We start from the raw sequence: 22374 nt of genomic DNA on the forward strand, positions 1-22374 counted from the left end.
TGGGTTCTTTTCCTTGGTACTGCAGGGCTTTAGTGTTTATTTCGGGTCTGCTTTGTGTTTGGGAGGATGCGAGAGGACCAATCTATCCGAATCCTGCTCTAAATCTTCCCCCCCCCCCCGCCCTGAGTCTCCCACTCTGAGTCTCCCACTCTGGGAAATACAGGCTTATTCACTTATTGATTTCAGCCACTTGGCATTAATTTAGCTGAATCTCTTTGCAGCCTTTGGAGATAAAGCTGAATCTACCAGTTTGATTGACTGCCTGAAGACTTTTTCCCCCTGTTCAGTTTTATGCCAGTAACTGTCCTACTTCTAACGGCTTCCTGCACTTCCTTCTGTAAGCCTGTCCTAATCAAACTGAGAGGTATGAGACAGTATCATAATCCTGTGGTACAAGAAATTAAGAGGCAGCTTCCTGGGTTCCCAATCCTTGTTTCATTTTCAGGTTTTCAGACGTCTCCCTTGCCAGTTTACACCTTGTGAAAGATACTGGAGCAGCCGAGGCTCCTTTTAGCTTTAATTGCTAAATATGTTTCCAGTGACAGGACCAAAAAAAACAACAGCTGGATTTGGAAATAACAGCTTTTCCCAACACTCACAGGGATGCTTGCTCACCCCGTGTATACGCTTTGCCTTATTTCCAGCTGCTGTCATGCATCCAAGCAAGTCTGATCCACAGCAGCCCTTCCCTTATGTTTGTCAATGCCATAAATAGCTGTAATTGCCATTCCAATTTTATTCCAGCAACCAGCAAGAGCAGGTAGCCCATGCAGTTCGAAAACTGCAAAACTCCTGCTCCATGCTTCACTTAAAGAGCTCTTAGGCTCCTCTGCCTTAGTGAGAATTAAACTGATTAATCATGCAGTACTGCACATATAGCTAGATTCCTTCAAGGCTAAGAGGAAAGCAAGAGAATACTCCCTGGTTTCTTCTAGCACATCCAGTTGAAGGAAAGAAAATCGTTGGTATTCCTTTCACTTTTCACAAAGGAATTTGCCAAATTTGCCAGGCCTACAAGTTGATTTAACTTAGAAACTTTTCCAAGGGAGCTGGTAAACTGAGGAAGGCAACAACTGCAGGTAGCAACCATCACCACAATACTTCCCTCCACGGGAAGGTTCTGTGATTCTCTGCTACGTGAAGTTATTTTACATTTACATTACATGTGTAGTGCAAGATGTGCATTCTTTATTCAGAATAAAACTTGCAGTTTTCCTTCACTAATATTTTCTCAGAAAGCATTTCTCTCCTCGATTGCACGCAGAAACAGGATGGAGCATCATCTTCCTCTTCCCCCTCTCTGTATTAAAAAGTGAACTGAACCCTGTGAGAGTTTGGCTCATCGATGACAACAGCAAGTGCCTGGCAGCTCAGTGGTTAATGTGTTAGAGCAAGTAATAATAGAGTGGCTCAGGCTCCTGAGAAGGAGGAGGCATAACTGGGCTTAAGAGGGGGCCCCGTGCACCTTAAACATAATGAAAAATGGCTTTTCTGCTGACAGGCTGACATTTCAATACAATGTCAACAACATGTAAAGCACCTTTGCTCCTGTATAACGGCATCCTTAATAAAGTTATTCACACCACAGACATTTATGACTAATGGGGTGCTGCCTGGTATAAATAAAACTCAAAAGACTCACTAAAATTACCCTTCTGGTAGCACTTGCCCCCTCTCTAAATTCATCTTGAAGCAAAGCTACCATCACCTTTTTCTCCCAACTTTTCTCCCATAAGACAAAACAGCTCTTTATGTTTCAAATGCATGGCATTTGATAAAGGGAAACAAAAAGTTTTCTGCAAGCGTGCACATATGTTTTTAGATATGACCCCTGCATCTTCCTAAGTTCCCATCACTGCTGAAACGCAGCCACCTCTGCGAGACAGACAACAGCAACGCCAACAGCCAGCTTTGTGATTCGTCTCTGCTAGAGGCTGGAACAGATCGACTGAAATCTGCCGTCCCTCTCACCAATGGAGTTAAATTCCGCCCAACTGGAAAATGCCAAGCGATGTTTGCCAACCACCACAGGCTCAAAGGCAAACGCTTGAACTTATGCCTGGCTGAAACACGAAGGATTTATGTGTCCCAGGAAGGGGGTATGAACCCCTGGGAACCAGGTCAAAGCCAAGTTTCCCGGTCCACGCCTCACCCTCTCTTAGAGGTACAAAAAAACCTCACACAAACACAGCAAAGCTGTGCTGCGCTTTCAAACAAAGACTCCGCTGGTGCTGTACACAATAGTTTCTGTGTGTCGTCTGCTCCCTGCATACTTCTGGAAAATTTTGGTTTATGGTTCCCAGTAACTCTTCCAGAAGACCAAGTTCCTACTATGGACAGCTGCAAAGCTGTTCCTTCGAGGCTGCATTTGTATAACTAGGTCGTAGAAGCTCATTTCTCCTTCCCTGAACCTGGTCTCAAGTACCCCAAAGGACTTTCCAAGGTTTAAACTTTTGCTGGGAGAGATTCTCAGTCCCACTTAACAGGCAGCACATTAAACAGACTCAGGCATGGCACACTGGAGTAGACCCAATGGCCCAAGGTCGTAGCACCCCCAAACTCTCCCTCCGCAGATGCGATCGCAGGTCTTAAGCCCTGGGTCTTAATCCACTCCTCGTTAGACCATCTACTGTTTCTTTTATTGTTTAATTTTTTTTTTCCACTAGTGACAGCCCAGAAACCACCTCTCCTTAGAGCTGGGCTCTTTGTTCCCCCGTGTAAGAACAACGGAGGAGCCCCCCCACCCCCCTGCATCGGAAGATCTCTGCTGCGCTGTCAACAGAGCAGTCAGTGCTCTGAAATCTGCAGTTTTTCTGCCGTCTCTGCCGGCGGGAAGACTCCCTCTGCTGTTCTAAACCAGCAGAAGGCCTGGGGCTACAACCCCTCATACCACCCCCAAAACTGGGAGCCACATAGGATGTTTTCAAGTGGGTCATGCTGGAACATTTATGGTCAGAGAAATGTTCCTGTAGTCAGTCCAGCTCAGAAAGCAGCTTCCATCATCAGTGGGAAAAGCCAGAACTGGCTTTGGATCTTGAAAAGTGGGGGTTTTTACTGGGACGAAGGAAAATATTATGCTTAATTATCAAAGGAACTGTTGAAGAATACAGACTGCAGAAAAAGAGGCAAGGGCTGATTTTAGTTTTCGGTTCCTGTTCAAGCACATCTGCAGGCTGCTGCTGATCCTTTGGTGTCGCTTCAACACAGTTCTGTAATTTACTTATAAAGTTTTTAGAGGCAACTCAGCATACAAAACCCAGCGTTACCAGCACACGAGTGCCGATGGATCACGAATGCTCTGACATCCCAGTCAGAGTCCAGCACTCTGCTGGAGACAAGCGTAGCATGACCAGAACCAAGAAAACCACATCGCAGGGCTGCGCTTCGTTTTTCAGAGGGGAAAAACCAACCCAACGAAGCATTGGAACGATACTCCAGAGTACAGGAAGACTTGTCATTCACCCTGAAGAGGAATTGTAATTCCAAGGCTCCCCTATGAAAAAACAGCACAAATAAAAGCATCAGGTAGGCTCTGTGCGTACGCAGCACCCTAGTTATGAGGTACAGTAGGTTACCACGTCAGGTCATGGGAGTATGTTGCATTCAGGTGATTTCTACATACTTAACAACATCTTATTTACTTTAATGTTGCTCCATAGAAGTTTACAAGATCTTTTGCAGAGCACTGCAAGCTGACCTACCCCAACACCACCATTCTGTATGTATTACTGTACAAACCGATGACCAGATGTGGACGAAAATCCTGACTTCACCTCAGCAAGACTGCTTTTCTCCCACAGGGTATCGGCTTAGTCCAACACTGAGAATGACCAACCCATCTGGAGAAAAACACTGTTGCATTCACGCCCATAATGGCCACACACACATCGCTTACAGCCCCTGGCAATCCACACCAATGAATTACCACACTTCTAGCCCAAGTAAACTTCCTGGCTGTGCTCTATATTTTTCTGAGACAGGAAGGGAAGGTGGGTTAGAGAAAAAAGCGGGTCTACGCGTACGCGGGGCTGTACTATTTTGCTCCAGCCGCTTAAATGAGCAGCTCCCAAGCAGATGTGGTGAGTAGCCGTCAGCAGGAGGGCTCTGGACCGCAGGTCTAGAGAGAAAGCAACCCTGCTCTGCAGCCTGACGCTTACCTCACGTGGAGGGCTTCACCTGGTCAGCGCAGAGCAGGAAGGCGTTGACGTGGTCGCTGCAGTTCATGACGGAGGCTTGGTTTTCCTTCAGGCACTGCTCGAAGGCGGCGAACGGCTCCGCGCAGTCCTGGCGAATCTGCTGCACGATGGGGCTGCAAAAACAACACCGGACCCTCAGCTCCCGCTCTGAGATCCAACCCGAGAGGCCTAACCCGGTCTCAGCCCCATCCCTGACCCCATCCCACCCCTCCCGCACTCACTGAGCGGCGGCGCAGCGGGACATACTGAGGCGGAGACGGTGACAGTCGCGTTGCCAAGAGGCCGGGCTGGCGGCCACGCACCGCCCGTACTGCTCCATCTCGTTGCGGCAGTAACGTGCCGTAATCTCCAAAGCTGCCTGCCTGCGGGGAAACAGTAAAATTAATACAGTGGAGGCAACGCGGCCTAAACCGGCCCGGTCGCCGCCGCCGCCCACTACTCACATGCCGCCAAGCACCAGGCACTCTTACCCCTGTGCGCATGCGCGGCCACCGCTCTACGGCAACTGCGCATGCGTCGAACCATGGGGGGGGTCGGCGGCTGCGCATGTGCAGCCGCCCGTCACACCCCCTCCGCGGCTCGACGCATGCGCAGCTGCGGCGGCGGGGGGGCGGTGCGGAGCTCAAACTAACCACTGCGCAGGCGCCGGATGCCGCGTGCGAGCCCCCCGCCGGAAGCGGAAGTATGTCGTTTGCGGTTTCTCGGAAGATGGCGGCGGCCGGTCCGGCTCCCGGTCCCGTGGACGAGCTGGTCTCGTCGGTGACGCTTTACCGCCGGCGGCCGAGGCTTCTTCACGGCACCGTGTTGCCCTTCGTGGCGGGGCTCTACCCGGCCTGGTTGTGGCTGTGGGGACCGCGCGTATGGGCGGCGTGGGGTGAGGCGACGGCCGCCGCGACGGTGGAGGAGGAGGGCCCGAAACCGGGACCGGGCCCCGCGCCCCCCGAAGCCGCATTGCTGGCGCTCGCCGCCATCGGTGTCGTCCATCTGCTGACGGCTCTCTCGGGGCTGTGGTCGGTGCACGCTCACTGCGCCCTTACCTGCGTCCGGGTGAGTCCCGGGGCTGCCGGTGTTGGAGAACCCGCCGGGGCTGCTCCCGAGCAGCGCGGGGAGGCTCCTGCCCTTCCCCGCGGGCTCCCCTGTCGTGCGGGGGCGGCTGAGAGCGCGGAGGCGTTCAGTTTCTTGGGGGGGGTGCAGAATATGTTTCTTGTGATGTGGCAGAGGAAGGAAGCTTTGCAGGCGCGATGAGAGAGGGTGAGGGGCTTGAGGAGACGCTTTGCACAGAAGTGCATTTCCCTTGAGCTGGGCTGGGGCAGGGTGGCTGCCTGCTGGCAGGGGGGAAGGAGAGATGCGTGCCTTTGGCAGGCCCCGGCGCAGTGTCGGGGAGTCCAGCAATGTGTCTGCATGCAGGCAGCCTGGGGGGAGTTGAGTGTTCAGGGCAGGAGCCGACTGCCTTTGCTAGTGTCGATTGTTCCGTCTTTGGACAGTGGACTCACTGGTTCCCATTTTTGCAGTTGCTGTTGTAACCACGTCTTACTGGCAGCTGTATATGTCTTAAATGCAAGTGAGGTACTGAATATCCTTCCTTCAGTGGTAAGGTATGATTTGGGGAATGGATTGTGTTAATGGGAGCGTCTTTGATTCTCGCAACGGCTCCGCAAAAGCACCCGGCTCTTTTGTCCACATGTCTTAATGCAGTCTGGCAAGGATTCCTCCCGACTCGTTGAAACTCAGGGTCTGTGACCCGCTTTACAAAGCATGTCTTGTTTGCGTTTCAGGAACCTTGTCCTAAGAAAGCCACATTGGCTAAAGTTGTGCCAACCCCAAATAACGGATCAGTAGAACTAGTGCCACTCCACCGAGACCAGGTAAGGATCCCGCTGTCTGGAGCAGAACTGACATCTGTCATGTGCCAGGGAGCTGCTGCATCGTGCTACTTCAGCCTGCAGTTTGTTAGCTTTTAACTTAAGTAATTAAGGAAAAATCAGTTGTGGTCAGTCACAAGTGGGAATGTTAAAGATTGCACGGTGTTTCCTGGTGCGTGTACCACAAGCAGAGTCGTACAATAACTAGAGATGTAAGGGACTGGGGTTTCTTTCCTTCTTCAGGCCAGATTATGTGGGGAGTGAAGCCTTTGGCGTGTCTTCAACTGGTTGTTTTTTTCCCCCCTTTCTGCAGGGTGAGGATGGGCAGGAAGCTCTTTCCTTTGAATTTCAGAAAATCAAATATTCATATGAGATAGACGGCAAGAAACAGTTTCTTCCTGTAGCTTTCCCTGTGGAACATCCCCTTTGTTACTACCAGAATGCCCGAGGCTATCAGGAGGACAAAGATATTCGAGCAGCTGAGAAGAAATACGGTACAAACAAGTAAGTTTTCCAGGCAGACCTCACTTTGCCAAAGTATCCCAGCATGTCAGGAACAGCGTTTTTGAACCACAGTTCTGGTCCTGGTTTTTACATTTCAATTACTCCCGGCACTTGCTTTAAATTCCTTTAAGGATAGAGAACAGTATTGGACCGAGGGGTTTTCTCCAGCGTGGTCTATAGGTGCAGATTAATTGCATATAACAAATTAACTGAATCAAAGTCATTGAAACAGGGAGATTGTGGACGTTCTGGAGTAGAACCTGCTCTGACGCCAGAGGCTGCAGATGGCTTTTGGGTTGGGCTTTTGCTGAGAGTCTTGAATGTTTAGGTTAATAAGGATTCAATTCTTTCCCAGGGCTGAGATGGTGGTGCCGGAGTTCTTGGAACTCTTTAAAGAAAGAGCTACAGCTCCATTCTTCGTCTTTCAGGTAAAATGAACAAACAAAAAGAGCTGTAAGTACTTCTCCCTGCTAAAAAATGAGAGGATTCCTTACAATCCTGGCTTGAGAGCCATAAACCAGCTGGCAGCTTTCTAAAACCAGGAGTAGATGCTGTTCTTGCACTGTAATACTGGTTTTACTGCTGGGAGTGACCCTGTTTCTCCCTAATGCTTTACTGTGACTTTCTGGTTTTCTGGCTTGCTACTATTAAGTGTATACCAAGTTAACTTAAAAAAACATAAATTCCTAGAACTTGAAGGCTTTTGTTTTCTGAGTGAGATTAGAATAACTTCCGTGTCCTCCCCACAGGTGTTCTGTGTGGGTTTGTGGTGCCTGGATGAATACTGGTATTACAGTGTTTTCACCCTCTCCATGTTGGTTGCGTTTGAAGCTTCTCTGGTCCAGCAGCAAATGAGGAACATGTCGGAGATTCGAAAAATGGGCAACAAGCCGTACATGATCCAGGTAATTGGAACCAGAGAGGATTATGCATTAAATTTTTGATGTAGCTGTCTTTTAGCTGACTTGCTGTTCCTTTTTCCCATCCTTTTCCTCTGAACCTCTTCTGACGCATGCAGGGCTTCTCAAAGTGGTTTGGTTTTTTCTACAGGTTTACAGAAACCGCAAGTGGCGCCCCATTTCCAGTGATGAGATTATTCCAGGGGACATCGTTTCCATTGGTAATGACTTGCATGATGGTTGTAATCTGATTTTAAATAAGCTTTTGATTTTTTCTGGTCTGTTAAGTTGTGCAGTGAATTGAATTAGGCATAAAAATCTTAACAGTCTTGGTTGGGTGCTTTTGAGGACTTTGATTCATAGGTGTCACAATTCAAGGGTCCAAGAGATTAATCCTTGGGCTGGATCTCTTGGACCTGCTAGCTCTCTTGAAGAAAGGTAAATACCTAGATAAATCATCCTCAGATTTTTCAGCTTAGGATTGTGAAGATGAAGAGTTCCCTTCCTCCTGACAATATCTTCCTAGAATAGAAAGGGGAAGGGCAGATCTCTCTCTTAACCCTGCTCTCCTTTTTAAGGTTGTATTAGCCCAGGATGTGGTGCCAGTCTTTGAAGCCTGAGTGGTAATGAGAACCAAGTGACTTGATTTTAAACTCTTCTGTTCTCAATAGAGACTTAATAACCTTCAAACCCTTTCGGTTCTCAGCAGTGCTGAGTCGGTCCGTGCTGTGCTAGACTTGGCAGCCCATGAGAGGTTTGAAGCTTTAGGAATCTCCTGTATCTCAGCTAAACTGAAGGAGAGCTGTGCCCTGCCAGACAAATAGTCAAACAATAGTCACTTCTGCTTTTGAGCTTCTTCTCAGTTTTAACATATTAATTGCAGGCCGATCTCCTCATGAAAATCTAGTGCCGTGTGATGTGCTGCTGTTACGTGGAAGGTGTATTGTAGATGAAGCTATGCTGACGGGGGAGTCTGTGCCACAGATGAAGGTCTGTGTGAAGTGTCCCCTGTGCTGTCCCTTTGTTGCAACCTGGAAGAGCAAAAATACTCAAGCCACTGCAGCATTTGCGAGTGCAAATTAATCTCTTTGTGCGAATGCTGGCCCAGGCAACCTGGTCTGTTTGTTGTCAGCTCCCTATCAGTGATTGATGGTCTCTGGTAAATGAGAAACAGAAATGTCTGTTTTGTCTGGCAGTGTCTCCAGCCTTTGGGTCTGAACTCCGTCATGTGGGCATGGCATCGCCCTCCTACACATTCCCCAGTCTGGATTCCTTTGGCTGGGTAGAGGTGGGAGGAGGAACAAGTGTAAAGCACTTCAAAACCCTGAATCTTCCTTCCTTTTTGTGCCAGTGGGTGACTTAAAAATGCTAAAGTAATGCTTGCAGAGCCTCCCTTGCTGAATTCAGCGTGCCAAGGGTGAACTAGTCCCCTGAAACCAGAATTTCCACAGGTGCCAGGCTCTAAACACAGACTGATCAGGAGTTGAGTGGCGTGTAAAGGTCTAGATTCAGTTCAGGCCACCTTCAGCTGACGTGAAGCTAAGAACATCTTTTGGGATAAGAACAGAAAGGAACACTTGAAGTTTACTTGTTGATAGCTGTGAATCTGAGACGTGAACGTTGTTCTGCAGGAGCCTGTGGAGGATCTCAGTCCAGAGCACGTCCTGGACATGCAGACAGATTCCCGGTTACACATCATATTTGGCGGAACAAAAGTGGTGCAGCACATCCCGCCCCAGAAAGCTAGCACAGGACTGAAACGTATGTACCTGCACAAATGCCCTTGGAGAGGGCACATCACGTGCTCACAGATTTATTTTAGAAGGCTTGATGCAACTTTTGGAGGATGGCATTGAGTCATTCTCCTTGGTTCTGTCACTAACAGTTTACTGTGATTATTGGACCGCTGTGATATTCTGTTGAAGTTGACTATGTCCCCTCGTAAGTGAGAGGAGGGCGTAGCTTCGAGTGTATTCTGTCTGTGATAAGCCTATAAAGGATTTCCGTAAGCTTACTGTTTTCATTCCTGCTCCTGTTCCAGCTGTCGATAATGGGTGTGTGGCGTATGTTCTGAGGACCGGCTTCAACACATCTCAGGTAAGATGTGAACATGCCTTCTCACCTCTGTCTTGTCGATGACGTTGGTTGTGTCGTTCAGTGCTTCGCTGTCAGGAAATCCTTATGAAGTACCACAGTGGGGAAATATAAATCAGGGCATTAAAATTACTTTTTTGTTTGGAAGAGGAATAAATAAGGTTGGTCTCTTCTCTGTGTGTCAAATAAGTAGTCTGATGTTTGGTGCAGAAGCCTGGGAGTCAGGATTCAGGGTTCCTGTTGTGACTGGCCACACTATGTGTATACTACAGCTCCTGGTTATCCCTGTTTCTGTAATGATAATTGTTAGGAAAGGGCATTTGAGTGTGTTTGTAGAGACTGGAGGTGTGAACGTGAGCTTTTTCAATTGAAAATTGAAGACTGCTTCAAAGAAATCATCAACTTAAGTGACTTAGGAACAGGTTTAGGGTTTTTAACAGATTAATTACAGGAATGGGAATAAGTTTCAGGCTCTGGCACCAAAACACCAGAGTGTAATTTTAAAATTGGATGTCATACATATTTTTAACAAACTACTGCATGCTGCAGAGATAGCTTCTTGCACTGAAGGCTGTTCTTCTCAGGGGAAATTGCTACGTACAATCCTCTTTGGGGTGAAGAGAGTGACAGCCAATAACTTAGAGACCTTCATTTTCATCCTGTTCCTGCTGGTCTTTGCCATTGCTGCTGCAGCATACGTCTGGATTGAAGGTGAGATTTCTTCTTGCCTCTTTCCAGGTCTCTACACAGGACTTGTACCAAAGCTTGTGGGAAGGACAGTTGACGTAATTTCTGAGAGTTACAATAGCTGGGTTGGGCTGCGCCAGTGTTTCAGTGTAGGGGCCCACACTGCATTCTGGATGCTTTTCTTGCCCTCCCACAGCCCTTCCTAGGTAGGTGAGCTTCTTTGTGGTACTCATCTTAGTTCTGTGGGGCACACAGCCTGAGGATGAGGAGGTATACAGGTCTTCTGTCTCATTCCGTAGGCACCAAGGATCCTAGCAGGAACCGTTACAAGCTCTTCCTGGAGTGTACTTTAATACTGACTTCGGTTGTTCCACCTGAACTTCCCATTGAGCTCTCTCTGGCTGTCAACACCTCCCTCATTGCCTTGGCCAAGCTCTGTAAGTACCAAGCCTAAACACAGAAACAAAAATAGGACTGCTTTCTTGTGTCTGGAACTGTGGGGATGTTGGTGAGGAAATGAGTGTGAAATGACTGTAGTGTCCTCAGTTTCTACCTAGTAACAGTATGGGTTTGGTGCTGGTGTATATGAGGGGGATTAAACCTCAAAGAACTTAGGAGTTGTGTGCCTTGAAGTGGGTCCTAAATCAAGTGTAGGAGGGAACTGCTTGCTCAACAGTCCTGCAGTTCTGCACTGAGCAGGCTCCTATATATGGAATAGGGAGGCCAATGACTTCTGTGTTGGACTACGTCATTGCTACAACTTGGGGTCTCTTCTGGTTTCAGATGCCACAGAAATTCAGAATGGGGAGTTTTGGGTTCATTAACTCTATCAGCACCGTGTTGATAGCTCCTGTCTTGTGATTAAAGCCACTGAGTGTCCTGTCCTGGCTTTGTTGTAGCTGATCTCTCACAGAATTTCCTCTCCTCTCTTCTAGACGTGTACTGTACAGAGCCCTTCCGCATCCCCTTTGCAGGCAAAGTTCAAGTTTGCTGTTTTGACAAAACCGGCACGTTAACCAGCGATCACCTTGTAGTGAGAGGAGTAGCTGGGCTCAGGTAGGTCCTGGGTGATTTTCATTATATGATTTGCTGTGGTCTGGGCTTTGAGCACTGTGTGATCACATTCCAGTAAGGAAGAGAAGATAGAAGAGGGATTCAGAGAGTGAAAGAAGTGGATTGAACTGGAAGGAGAGAGGGTTGTTGGTCTCTGGCAACAACACTTATGGGCTCAGGACTTCTGAATTTAATCGTCTTGGGGGACTTCTTGCAGAGGGTTTTTATGTAACTGAGATCTTTGCTGCTTCTCTGTGCAGTAGCATCCTGCCTTCTCATGTCACTGCCGTAATGAACTGTGCTTGAAGGCTAGATGCCACAGCAGAGAGATGTCTTGGCCCTTTGATTCTGCAGTTATTTAAATGTGTTAGTTCAGGCCTCTACTTTGAGTGTTCTCCTTGAATCAAGTTTGCTTTGGAGGACTGGCAAAAATTATGGGCTTTGGCACTGTTTGTAGTTGAGACAGCGCCAAATTTTCTATGGCTTTGATCTCGTCATGAGAAGCTCCACTGTTTACTGTATTAGAGTAGGAATTTTTGGCTGGGAAAAATTCCAGAATTTGTCTGAGATAATGTGAATGGGTCTGTTAACATGGGCAGTCTTTTTTATGCTGCAGGGATGGGAAGGAAGTGACACCAGTATCTGACATTCCTGTAGAAACCCACCGAGCGATTGCTACTTGCCACTCACTTGTACAGTTGGATGATGGGACACTGGTGGGAGATCCATTAGAGAAGGCAATGTTGATGGCTGTGGACTGGACCCTGACCAAAGGTAAAACCTGATTCCAGCTCCTCCCTGGTTGATACCTGAGCCGTGTTTATATATGGTGTGGGTTGCGGGGTGGGATTTTTTGGAGGAGGTGACGATGATAACACTTTGTCAGTTCTGAGCTTGACATTATCTAGTCTATAGAGGTTTCCTATGCCTCATGCCAGCTTTCTGCACGGAGTGAATTCCATCTGGTATGGTCCCAAGAACTGGTTTGGGGCAGTGGAAATCCTTGCACTGCATGTCTGAGGGACTACAAATAGTAGGAGTCCGTTCTCAGGACTGCAGATACTGCATTCTGCAACTGGCATGCTCAGGTTGGTGTCTTTTGGTTCTGATTGTGTAGACTCACTAAAATCAGGGTATGACTAGCGCAGATCACAGTAGTGAAAACATGACAGTGTGGGTTTTAGCATGGTCTGCTGGTAGTCTCTTTGGAGGCTTTCTACTCTGCTTTCCTGTCTTTCACAAACAGGTAACTAAAGTAGAAATCTTCCAGAAATACTGTATACCTATCCCACTGAAACCCATGCTGTTGTGGTTTTTTTGCTTCTGTTTTTTTACCTGCTACAAATTATGTTCAACCTGCTGCGTAGCTGTTCGTACTAATGCACACAGGTGTTCTGATCAGTTATATCCCTTAATTGTTAGCATGAGAATTTCCAGCTCTGTATGCTTGCATCTAAAGAGAGGAAATTCATATTATCTCGGTGACCTATGGGTTCCTTTGGGACCCAAAGGGAGGGTTGTTGCTTTTGATACCGAGAAACCTTTCAGGATTTCCTGATCTGTTTGTTTCCAGATGAGAAAGTTTTCCCCAGAAGTATTAAAACTCAGGGACTGAAAATTCACCAGCGCTTTCATTTTGCCAGTGCCCTGAAAAGAATGTCTGTCTTGGCGTCGTACGAGAAGATCGGCTCGACTGATCTCTGTTACATTGCAGCTGTGAAAGGGGCCCCAGAGACGCTACACAAAATGGTGAGCGCATCTCTCTAGGAGAGGAAGGGCCTTCTCTAGCACCTGTGCTCGTCCCTGTACATCTCTGCTTGTCCCTGCCCAGTCTGGAACCTGAATGACATAGGGATTTCATCCTGCAAAAGAGCACAGCGAGCCAGTGCCTGAATATAAACTCCGCTGGGGAGTTTCAGTCTAATCCCAGTGAGATCCGAGTATCTTGCCATATGTATTCCTGGCCTTGTTGCTTTTGCTGACAGCAGAGAGCTAAATCTGGGGGATCTACTCTTTTGCCCTTGATGGTGAGGGACCCTGCCAAAGGTGCCTCTTTTCCTCTGTCTGAATATTTAATGTGAAGTGCTGGAATGTTCCACAGAATTGTGTTTGGAACTGTGTTCATATGGTGCTTTTCCCCATGCCTTCTCTAGTTGTCTCAGTGCCCAAGCAACTACCATGCTGTCCACACGGAAATTTCACATGAGGGGGCAAGAGTGCTGGCCCTTGGCTACAAAGAACTGGGGCACCTCACTCACCAGCAGGTATATCTGTCTGTTTAAGCCTTGAAATTGAGCTCCTGTCAAAGGAAACAGAGATGGTGCGAGCAGGGCTGGGGAAGAGGGTGTCTCTTTTGGGATGTGGTTGCCCAGAGCTGCTGTAACCGTGTTGCTTTTACGATCTGGATCTTCTGGGAAGATCGCAGCCTCTGCATTGTGCTCCCAGCTTTGAATTCCTGTGCATTATTGATCAATACTTCTGTTTCCCTGTTCGTAAAGCAGGGTCAATTCTTTCCTTGTAACAACTGAGGAGGCTTAGCACTGAACTTCTTAGCTGTGAACCTGGTTTTATGTGGGGATGGGCACGTGTAACTCTTTTCAGGGCTGTCTCTGTGGAGCTTTGTGCCAAAGAGGCCTTTCTTCTAGAGCAGCTGGGGATGGTCCAGGGTTGCTCTGTGCATCTCAGAGCACCAGTTGTGTTTCTAGTGATGCTCTGATTGCAAGGAAGCGCCCATTGGAAAACAAGATTCCTGCTACAAAGCAGCAGGTAACGCTCAGCTTGCTGATTTGCTTTGGCAGGTGCGAGAGATGAAACGTGAAGCTTTAGAGTGTGATCTTAGGTTTGTTGGATTCATTGTGGTTTCCTGTCCTCTCAAAGCGGACTCCAAATCCGTCATCAGGGAGATCCAGAACGCATCACACCACGTAAGCGTCAGCAGCATCCTAGCCTTACCGGTAGCCATGGTGTTTGGGATGTGGAATTTCAGTACCAGAAGCCTTTGTGGAAAGAGGGCAAAGGCTTTTCCATGGCGAAGGCAGGGAGACCTTGTGGATATGATGTTACTTTTGCAGTGGGATTTGCCCTGGCCCAGAGAGAAAACATTTCTGTGGGGTGCTGCAGAGAGCAACACCTCATAGGGAATGTCACAAGGGTCCAAGCTAGGCAGAACCCTTAAGTGTAGAGGAGACTTCCTGTGAAGTGCTGCTTGCCTACCCAGAACTGATTTTTGACCTCTCTCGCTTTCCCCTCAGGTAGTGATGATAACAGGAGACAATCCTCTCACTGCCTGCCATGTGGCCCGGGAGCTACACTTCCTCCAGAGGGAGCACACCCTCATTCTGCAGCCTCCTGTGAGCAAAGGTAACCAACCGATCCCTTGCAGGAAACTGTTCTGTGTTTTGGAGGACAGCAGCCAAAGCCCTGCTGGGGCACTGTATCAAAGTTAGCCACGTGCTGTTAGCACTGCTGCTTGATGCTGATAATGGAAATTACTCACTTTCCAGAAGCCTAGATAACCCCCTGTCCTTTGCCCCTCTCTTTTCTGGCTTGGAGTACTATGCAAGCTACATACCTTCCTCTGCCAGCTCAAAACTAAGCCATCTGAGCACCAAAATAACAAAAATAACGGCAGCTTGAAGGCCTCCTTGCTGTGCAGGTTCAGAGACCATCCAGGGAAGCTGAGAGCCATGTCACTGCAGGGAAGGGGAGTCCACATAAAGACCATAGCTAGGTGGGAGGTGGGCATGTCACTAAGAAGTGGAGGTCCTTCTGTCCATAACGCGAGGGTCAGCATCTGTAGAGTGGCTGGGAGCATTTCTTACAGCCAGGCACCTCAGGCATGTTCATGTCAAGCTCGTGCTTCTCTTTCCAGGCTCCAGCTGGCAGTGGCAGTCCATCGACGGTGCTGTCATGCTCCCAATCTTGCCAAACTCCTTGCGAGAGCTGACGCAGCGGTATGACCTGTGCATAACTGGGGAAGGTCTCTCTCACCTACAGTCTGTGAACAGACAGCAGCTGCTGAAACTCATACCGCACATCCAGGTGTTTGCCAGAGTGGTGCCAAAGCAGAAGGTGAGAGATTTCAGCTGCTGGTAAAACCCAGTTTTAGCAGGGTTCCCAGCAGGGCTCATGTGGTGCCTGGGAGCCACATAGATACTAGCACATGATTAATGCTAAAGCTGTTTACAGCAAACGAGCGTAACCTCTCCTGATACCTAAGCCAGCAGGCAGCAAGGACCAGAGCTCAGGGTGTGCCACATTGTTATCCTGAAGAGTCCTGAGCCTGTTAGCCCATTCTAGCTCTGCATTCCTAAAAGAGATCCTGAAGGTGAAGCTTTTGGAGTCTGGCTGTGAGGCCAGTGAGTTCCTGTAGAGCAGAAGCACTTGACCAAGATGCATAACCCAGTGCAGACAGCAGCATATCAGAACACACAGGCTGCCCATTCTCACTATGCCTTTCTTTTTGCAGGAGTTTGTAATCACTACTCTGAAGAGCCTGGGCTATGTCACGCTGATGTGTGGGGATGGGACCAATGATGTCGGAGCTCTGAAACATGCAGATGTGGGTGAGTCCACATGCAGGACTCTCATGTGTGCCCCTGTCTGAGTTTGGCTAGTGTTCCTAAACACAGAACCAGTGTTTCTCTGGTGTTTTGAGGGCTGGGATCAATCTGACCAACATCATTTGGTGGCATAAACTAACATAAAGAAGAAGGATCTCTGCGCTGGTGGAATACTCACTGTGTGTGCGCCAGCAGGCAGCATGAATTAGCTGCCAACATGTTTTCCTGGAAGAAAGATTATTCCTAATGTGTTTGGGGGTTTTTTTCCACTAAGCTTTACTTCAGCAAGTGTAACATGTCTGAAGTCCCTGTGTAACTAGCCTGCCCCCCTGACTCCAGGTGTAGATTGCAGTTGGGATCCCTACTTGTTGAAAATGCTCTGCCAGGAAGGGGATTACAGGCCTTTTTCCCTGCAGCTAATGTTTTTACACTCCTACAGGAGTGGCACTGCTGGCAAATGCTCCTGAGAGACTGCCCGAACGGAAGAAGAGAACCAGAGATGGACCCAGTGATGGGAGGCCTGCCCTGCCATCGCTGGGGAGTGGGACTGTGAAGCCCACCTCCCGTGGTGCCAAGCACAGAGTCATGTCCCAGAGAGAGGAACAGCTGGCAATTCAGAGGGTTGGTAACAAGATGTTTAAAAGCCCCGTTAACTTATCCTTGTTCTTTGTTCCTCCTCTGGTTTACTGCTAATTCATGAGAACTGGAAATGGCAGGACGTATTGGGAAAAGACCAGCTTTTTTGCTTCTTATCCTGCAATAGTAAAATGGATTTGAGCAGAGAAGGTGCTGCTTTTCCAGCCAGCCATCAAGCTAAAGCTGCAAGCATGAAGGCTTCTCAGCCTCCTCCCCTTGGAACAGGGGTGTGGGAGAGGATAGTACAAGATCATCTTTGATCCGGGTTGTGATAATGAGGTTTGCCTTTGTGTCTTTCCCCTATTTGTCTGCAGGAGCGGATCAGTCAGGTCCTGAAGGATTTGGAAGAGGAGCGTGTACCAGTCGTGAAGTTGGGTGATGCCAGCATTGCAGCCCCCTTTACCTCCAAGCTCTCTTCCATTCAGTGCAGTAAGTGCGTAGTGGGAGCTGAACGGTTGGTGGCCATCTCCGTGTGTCCCATTTCCCCAAGGGGAGTAAGTCTAGATTTGAAAGAAGCCAAGACAGAGGGCATGGGGTGGTGAGAAGTGCCCCCAAACCCATGGCTTTGCCGCCTTTTTGTGTGGAGCAACCCTGTGGAGGTTTCTTGGATGGGGACGGGAGCAGTGAGGGCTTAGCTTCCCTCTGTACCGCTTCAGAAAAGGAGAGGACTGAGGGACAAAGCCCCAGAACCTGTTTTGTTTTGTTTCCAAATGCTGCTTCCTCTTGCTCCTTAGTCTGCCACGTGATCAAGCAAGGTCGTTGCACGCTAGTGACAACACTCCAAATGTTCAAGATCCTTGCCCTGAACGCCCTGATCCTTGCTTACAGCCAGAGTGTCCTCTACTTGGAAGGGGTGAAGTTCAGTGATTTTCAGGCAACTCTGCAGGGTCTGCTGTTGGCTGGCTGCTTCCTTTTCATCTCCAGGTCAAAGGTAAGGGGAAGAAAGTGTGTTGGAACAGCGGCTGGCTGATGTCAGTTATATCAGGATTACTGAAGGAATGCCTCTCTCCAAAAAAAGCCATTTATTTTAATAAGTTAACAGTCCACAATGCTGGAGGGCATGGGGTTTTTTGCTCCCCTGGGTTTGGGGGGCTCCTGAGGCCAGCGCTTGCTTAAGGGAGCATCTTGTGATTGCAGGCAGGCAGCTTTGTTCAGGTTGGTGGAAGAGGTGGGAAGGGTAATGCAGATAAATGCTTCAGTTGAGGCTGTTACTTGCACCGACTAAGCTGTGGGTCTCATGTACACGTGAAGTGAAATTCTCGCAGGCATTTCCCAAGAAACACAATTGTTAGTTGGATTCTGCTGGAAAACTGCCTAGAGATGGTCAAAACCGTTCCAGTCAACCCTGCTTGCTTTTCTTTTGCAGCCTTTGAAGACACTTTCCAAGGAGCGCCCGCTGCCAAACATCTTTAACCTTTACACGGTCCTAACAGTGCTGCTGCAGTTCCTCGTGCATTTCCTCAGCCTTGTTTACCTGTACCGCGGTGCTCAGGCACGCAGCAATTCCAAGTAAGTGTCCCTTCCTCTGACGCTGGAATTTTTTCTCCAGTTGCTGTTAAGCAAGAGGGTGGAGAGAGGCTTCCCCCACCACAGTGCTCTTTCTGCGACTGCTTTATCAAGCACGCCAAGTGTTAGGAGTTTCATGTGTTAGACGCATCCAGAAAAAGCATTTCTGAGTTGTGCATCAGCAGGCAGCTCAGTGTGGCATGGATGCGATGGAACCAGTGGGAATATGGTCTGTGATACGTTGCAGTTCCCATGTCTACTGTTCCCACATGGACGGGGAAAGGGAAATAGAAATAACACCAGTGAGTGGATTACTGGAAAGCTTAGGAAGAAAAACACACACACACCCTAAATTTTTTTCCACTTGATTTTTATTTTGTGGAAGAGAACCCAATGATTACCTGTGCTTGCAGCATCCGCAGCTCTGCTCTCACCCGTGCAAGCATGCTTGTGTCGGAGGTGGGACTGCTGCTAATGGGAGCCACCAAAGTTTGCGAACAAACTGTTGTTGCCCAACAAAACTTGCATGTAGTTTAAATAAACCATAGTTTAAATAAACTGGTGATTCTGAGTCTGGTCCACTGATCTCCAGCTTTGTTCCCTTTTAGACAGGAGGAGTTTGTGGATCTGTACAAGGAGTTTGAGCCCAGCCTTGTGAACAGCACTGTCTACATCATGTCGATGGCAATGCAGATGGCCACGTTTGCTATCAACTACAAGGCAAGCCATGTTTAGGTTACATCTCCAGCAGCACCAGAGAAATTATTTTGTAATTCAGGTGCAATAATACAAAACAACGTTCTTCTCATTTTGTCAGTGCTCTGCAGGGAAAAACTCCCTCTTTTTGCACCAAGTTGGAATGAGCCAACTGTCCTAAACTGTGTCATGAATTGCTCCACATCCCCTAGTGTGCATGAGTACAGCCTTACCTCTGCTCACCGTTTCTCCCTGCTGTGTTTCAGGGCCATCCTTTTATGGAGAGTCTACAGGAGAACAAGCCTTTACTGTGGAGCATCGTCCTTTCAGGGCTTGCCATCGTGGGCCTTCTCACGGGCTCTTCGCCAGAATTCAATGAACAGTTTGGCTTGGTAGAAATCCCTACTGAGGTGAGCAGGCAGCGTTTCTCTGTGCTTACTTAATTTTAGGCACGGTTTCCAGTGGGAGAAGAGGTCTGAGCCTGTCTTCAGGAACTCTGGAGGAATCTTAAGGTTTTTAGCAGATAACAGCTCACAGGAGCACTAACTACCCCCATAGTTCATGTGGTAGCAATCCTGCTGAAGCAGTGGGGATTTTTTCCAGCATGCTGTCACTTTTTTACAATTTAGTGACTTTTACAGCATGCTGTGAAAGCCAGAAGTTCAGGCTCTAGTTCAGCAGTTGCTGCAGAGGCTGTGGGGACGGAGCAGCTGAACGGGGACTAATGGGTTGTGTTTGTTTTCCTAGTTCAAGATTGTGATCACGGAAGTGTTGCTGGCTGATTTCTTCCTCGCCTTGCTCGTGGACCGAATTCTGCAGTTTCTGCTGGGGAGCGCAAAACTTAAAGTGCCTTCCTGAAACGGATTCCGAGGTCCCTCGCCCCCAGCAGCGCTATACAAAGGACAGCACCCAGGGCCGCGTTTTGCCATCACGAGAAGAATCATCCTTAATTCTTTTGACAATAACTCTGATCCTGTTCAGAAATAGGCGTGGGGAAGCTTTCTTCCAAATCACGCGGACGCCACCTCTGAAACAAGACCTGACTTTTTAACGTTTGCAGGACGTACTACCAACTGTCGGGAGTTTTGTACTGCCCTAACGTTTAAGGAAACGTTTACAGAATTTGGTAACTAAAATCAGAATCGATGTATTTTGAAACATGTTTGGAACTTCCTTTGTGGGGCTGAAAGCTTTGTGGTGTTTTTAATAGATGGTGAGATCAAGTGCAGGAATAACAACGGCAACAAACTAGAGGTGAGGCTCAGGGGTAGGAGTTCTCACACAACAAACACTACAACCACCCTTGCAACAGGTAATGTTCAGAATAAAGAGTTGTAGCATTGGCAAAGTGTAGGAGAACAAACACTGCCAAGAACTTCTATACATTATGCTGTTGTACATGCCAACCCTGAAGCCCTGTATTTCAAAACCATTACAAAAATATTTTGGCAGGTGAGAAGAGAAACATGTTTTATTTTTCTACCTAAGCAATTCCTGTAATCAGATATTGATTGCATTTCTTCAGCTATCTTGAAATTTAATCTGAGAGAGGGAGGAGCTCAGCCCAGCGGGATGTTTGGCTGCAGTTTACATCCTTGAGGTAGACTCCGGTGCTAACAGACGCTGGGTGGGAGCCTAGCAGCAGCTGTCCTTTCAACTACAAAAGCGTAATTGTACTGAAAACAAAACAAAAAGTGGTCAGGACACGACACTGGTATTTGAGAAATTCCAAATATGACTGCTGTCCACCTCAAAAGAGGTGCATGACCAAAGCAGCCTGCTTACCTCTTTCTCGATATCAGCAAGTGACTTAACATTCAGGTCTGCAAGGATAGCCTAAAAGAAAGACATAAAATATTTCTAATTTCTGCAAGGATAGCCTAAAAAAAAAAAAAAAAAAAAGACAGACATAAAATATTTCTAATTAAGACTAGTTACAAGGTAGGACTAAGAACAGCAGCTTAAATGAAGACTCACGTTACTGCCAGAACTCAGCTTGCTTTCAAATTTGGGGTGTAGTGTGAAAGGCACTCCGTCCATAGCTGGGAAGAGAAGTGAGAGATGCTTTAGGAACATCCCAGGAGCTGCTCTGAAAATACACAATTACTTAATTGCCGCATAAAGCCGATGAGTGGAAGGGGACACCTTAGCACCCAGAGAAGAGTTTGAGCAAGATGTCGGTGACATCTTTTAATTCAAGCCAGGACTAACTTTCAGGAAGGGAAAAGTCTTTAAGAAAACCTTCTTCTAAAAATTGAGCTCAGTTGCAGTCTTTAAAGGGAACAACTGTGTGCAAACCCAACTATCGGCCTATATTTTCATTTTAAAGTACTCTTTAAACAGGGATATGCTTGCTTTATGCAGCTTCCTCGTTTGATTCCAGATGAAGAACCACTTTACCTGAGAGGCCGTAGATGTTGGAGGTGTCGTACAGAGATTCGTGCTGAGAAGCGCGTTTGATGCTGCATCGAGCCGCAGGTGACCTGTAGCAGATTGGAATAATTAACAGTCAGAGCATTAGCAGCACGCAGCAGGTAACGAGCCCCAGACCAGGGGAATGGAAATGGTGAGGTGACACCAGCAGTTGCAGGATTTATTCCCAGTCCTGAACTGGTTCAGGTAAGACTTGGGGTGGCGGGGGGGAATAAATGAGTGCATACGCACTTGTGGTCTGAGTCAGGGGGTTGGAGCGAGAGCTGCTTCAGACCTTCGCTGATGGGGGGCTGCGCCTTGGATTTCAAAACCGGCCCTTTTTTACACCAGATGGCAAAATTACCTATTTCCCTAGGGGGAAAAAAAAAAAATGAAATAAATAACCACCAGGCCCTTTGCTGTGAGCAGTGGCAGGGCGGGCAGGGCCCCCCTACCCTATTTTCATGTAGTGTGGGAGGGCTTTGCTCTTGGAGCTTAGCTTGAGGTCGAAAACGGCCGTTTCAGCGGTGTCCAGTGGCAGCAGCTTCATGTAGACCCGCTTTTTGCGGGAGATGCCGGTCCCTGTGGAAAAGGGGGAGGAAAGCAGGCGACAGGACCAGGACGGTGGGAACCGGGGACCGGCCCCTGCTGTCCCAGACCCCCCCCCGCCAGGGAGTTAGGGGGTACTTACGGGGCTCCGGGAACTCGGGGATCCGGGTGTAGCCGGGGGGCTGAGGGCTCCGGTCGCTCAGTACCTGCAGATCGGTCACTACGGGCCCGGGAGCCGCCTGGACAGGATGGGACCTCGGTACCGGCCCCGGTTCTGGCCTCGGCCACCCCCCGCCCCGGTCCCGGTCCCGGTCCCTCCCCCCCCACCCCGCACCTGGGCTCCGCCGGTGCAGACGCAGAGGTACCCGCCGCCCTTGTGCCCGAAGCCCTTGCCCAGGTTGGCCGCCGCGCCCTCCACGGTAACGGTGATCTGCGGGTACAGGGACCGTCAGGCCACGGGGGAACCGGGCGGCGGCGTTGTCATCGTCCCCCCGGCTCCGCCCGCCCCTACCGCGGTCCAGCCGGCGGGGGCCGCCTCGGGGGCAGCGGCCCAGGCCACGCCGGTGAGCGGGGTCTCCGCCGCCGCCATCATAACCGCCGCTTCCTCCCCGGGAGTGGCGGAACGCCGCCCCGCCCCCAGCTCCTCAACAACCATTGGACGGCGCATGGTTACGGCTACGGCGATTGGCTGGCGCCATCTGAGCGACGAATGAGTTAA

General features: G+C 48.8%; 3 protein-coding genes across 6 annotated transcripts; 1 reads left to right on the top strand and 2 right to left on the bottom strand.

Moving 5' to 3' along the window:
• Positions 1-2617: 2617 nt before the first annotated feature.
• Positions 2618-4660, bottom strand: CHCHD5 (coiled-coil-helix-coiled-coil-helix domain containing 5). 2 transcript variants are annotated; one of them, XM_069797504.1, is made up of 3 exons: positions 4418-4660; positions 4158-4309; positions 2618-3493 (listed from the first exon to the last, which is right to left on the bottom strand). In XM_069797504.1, exons 1-2 carry the CDS (start codon positions 4513-4515, stop codon positions 4159-4161), a joined length of 249 nt encoding a protein of 82 aa, XP_069653605.1. In that variant the 5' UTR covers positions 4516-4660; the 3' UTR covers positions 2618-3493; position 4158. The 2 variants fall into 2 exon arrangements, with proteins under 2 accessions (XP_069653605.1, XP_069653606.1); XM_069797505.1 differs by having other exon boundaries at positions 2618-3488; positions 4152-4309.
• Positions 4661-4866: 206 nt separating this feature from the next.
• On the top strand, positions 4867-21337 carry ATP13A1 (ATPase 13A1). Of its 3 annotated transcripts, none has more exons than XR_011326980.1 (27): positions 4867-5243; positions 5972-6061; positions 6372-6562; positions 6918-6990; positions 7312-7467; positions 7613-7682; positions 8345-8451; positions 9093-9222; positions 9503-9558; positions 10140-10266; positions 10542-10679; positions 11178-11298; positions 11912-12069; positions 12869-13044; positions 13449-13559; positions 14094-14219; positions 14547-14655; positions 15167-15366; positions 15764-15860; positions 16297-16478; positions 16808-16922; positions 17228-17424; positions 17860-18002; positions 18608-18719; positions 18962-19105; positions 19443-19821; positions 21060-21337. XR_011326980.1 is itself a non-coding variant. In XM_069797506.1 (26 exons), exons 1-26 carry the CDS (start codon positions 4881-4883, stop codon positions 19551-19553), a joined length of 3603 nt encoding a protein of 1200 aa, XP_069653607.1. In that variant the 5' UTR covers positions 4867-4880; the 3' UTR covers positions 19554-19853. The 3 variants fall into 3 exon arrangements, 1 of the variants encoding a protein (XP_069653607.1); XR_011326979.1 differs by having other exon boundaries at positions 21079-21337; XM_069797506.1 differs by lacking the exon at positions 21060-21337 and having other exon boundaries at positions 19443-19853.
• Positions 20149-22323, bottom strand: MVB12A (multivesicular body subunit 12A). The gene is made up of 9 exons (XM_069797513.1): positions 22168-22323; positions 21991-22086; positions 21799-21895; positions 21563-21689; positions 21360-21479; positions 21096-21178; positions 20673-20737; positions 20481-20531; positions 20149-20371 (listed from the first exon to the last, which is right to left on the bottom strand). The coding sequence occupies exons 1-9, from the start codon at positions 22321-22323 to the stop codon at positions 20309-20311; spliced, it is 858 nt and encodes a 285-aa protein (XP_069653614.1). The 3' UTR covers positions 20149-20308.
• Between the last annotated feature and the right edge of the window lie 51 nt (positions 22324-22374).

Source organism: Haliaeetus albicilla, chromosome 11 (assembly GCF_947461875.1).
Source record: "Haliaeetus albicilla chromosome 11, bHalAlb1.1, whole genome shotgun sequence".
NCBI lineage: Eukaryota > Metazoa > Chordata > Aves > Accipitriformes > Accipitridae > Haliaeetus > Haliaeetus albicilla.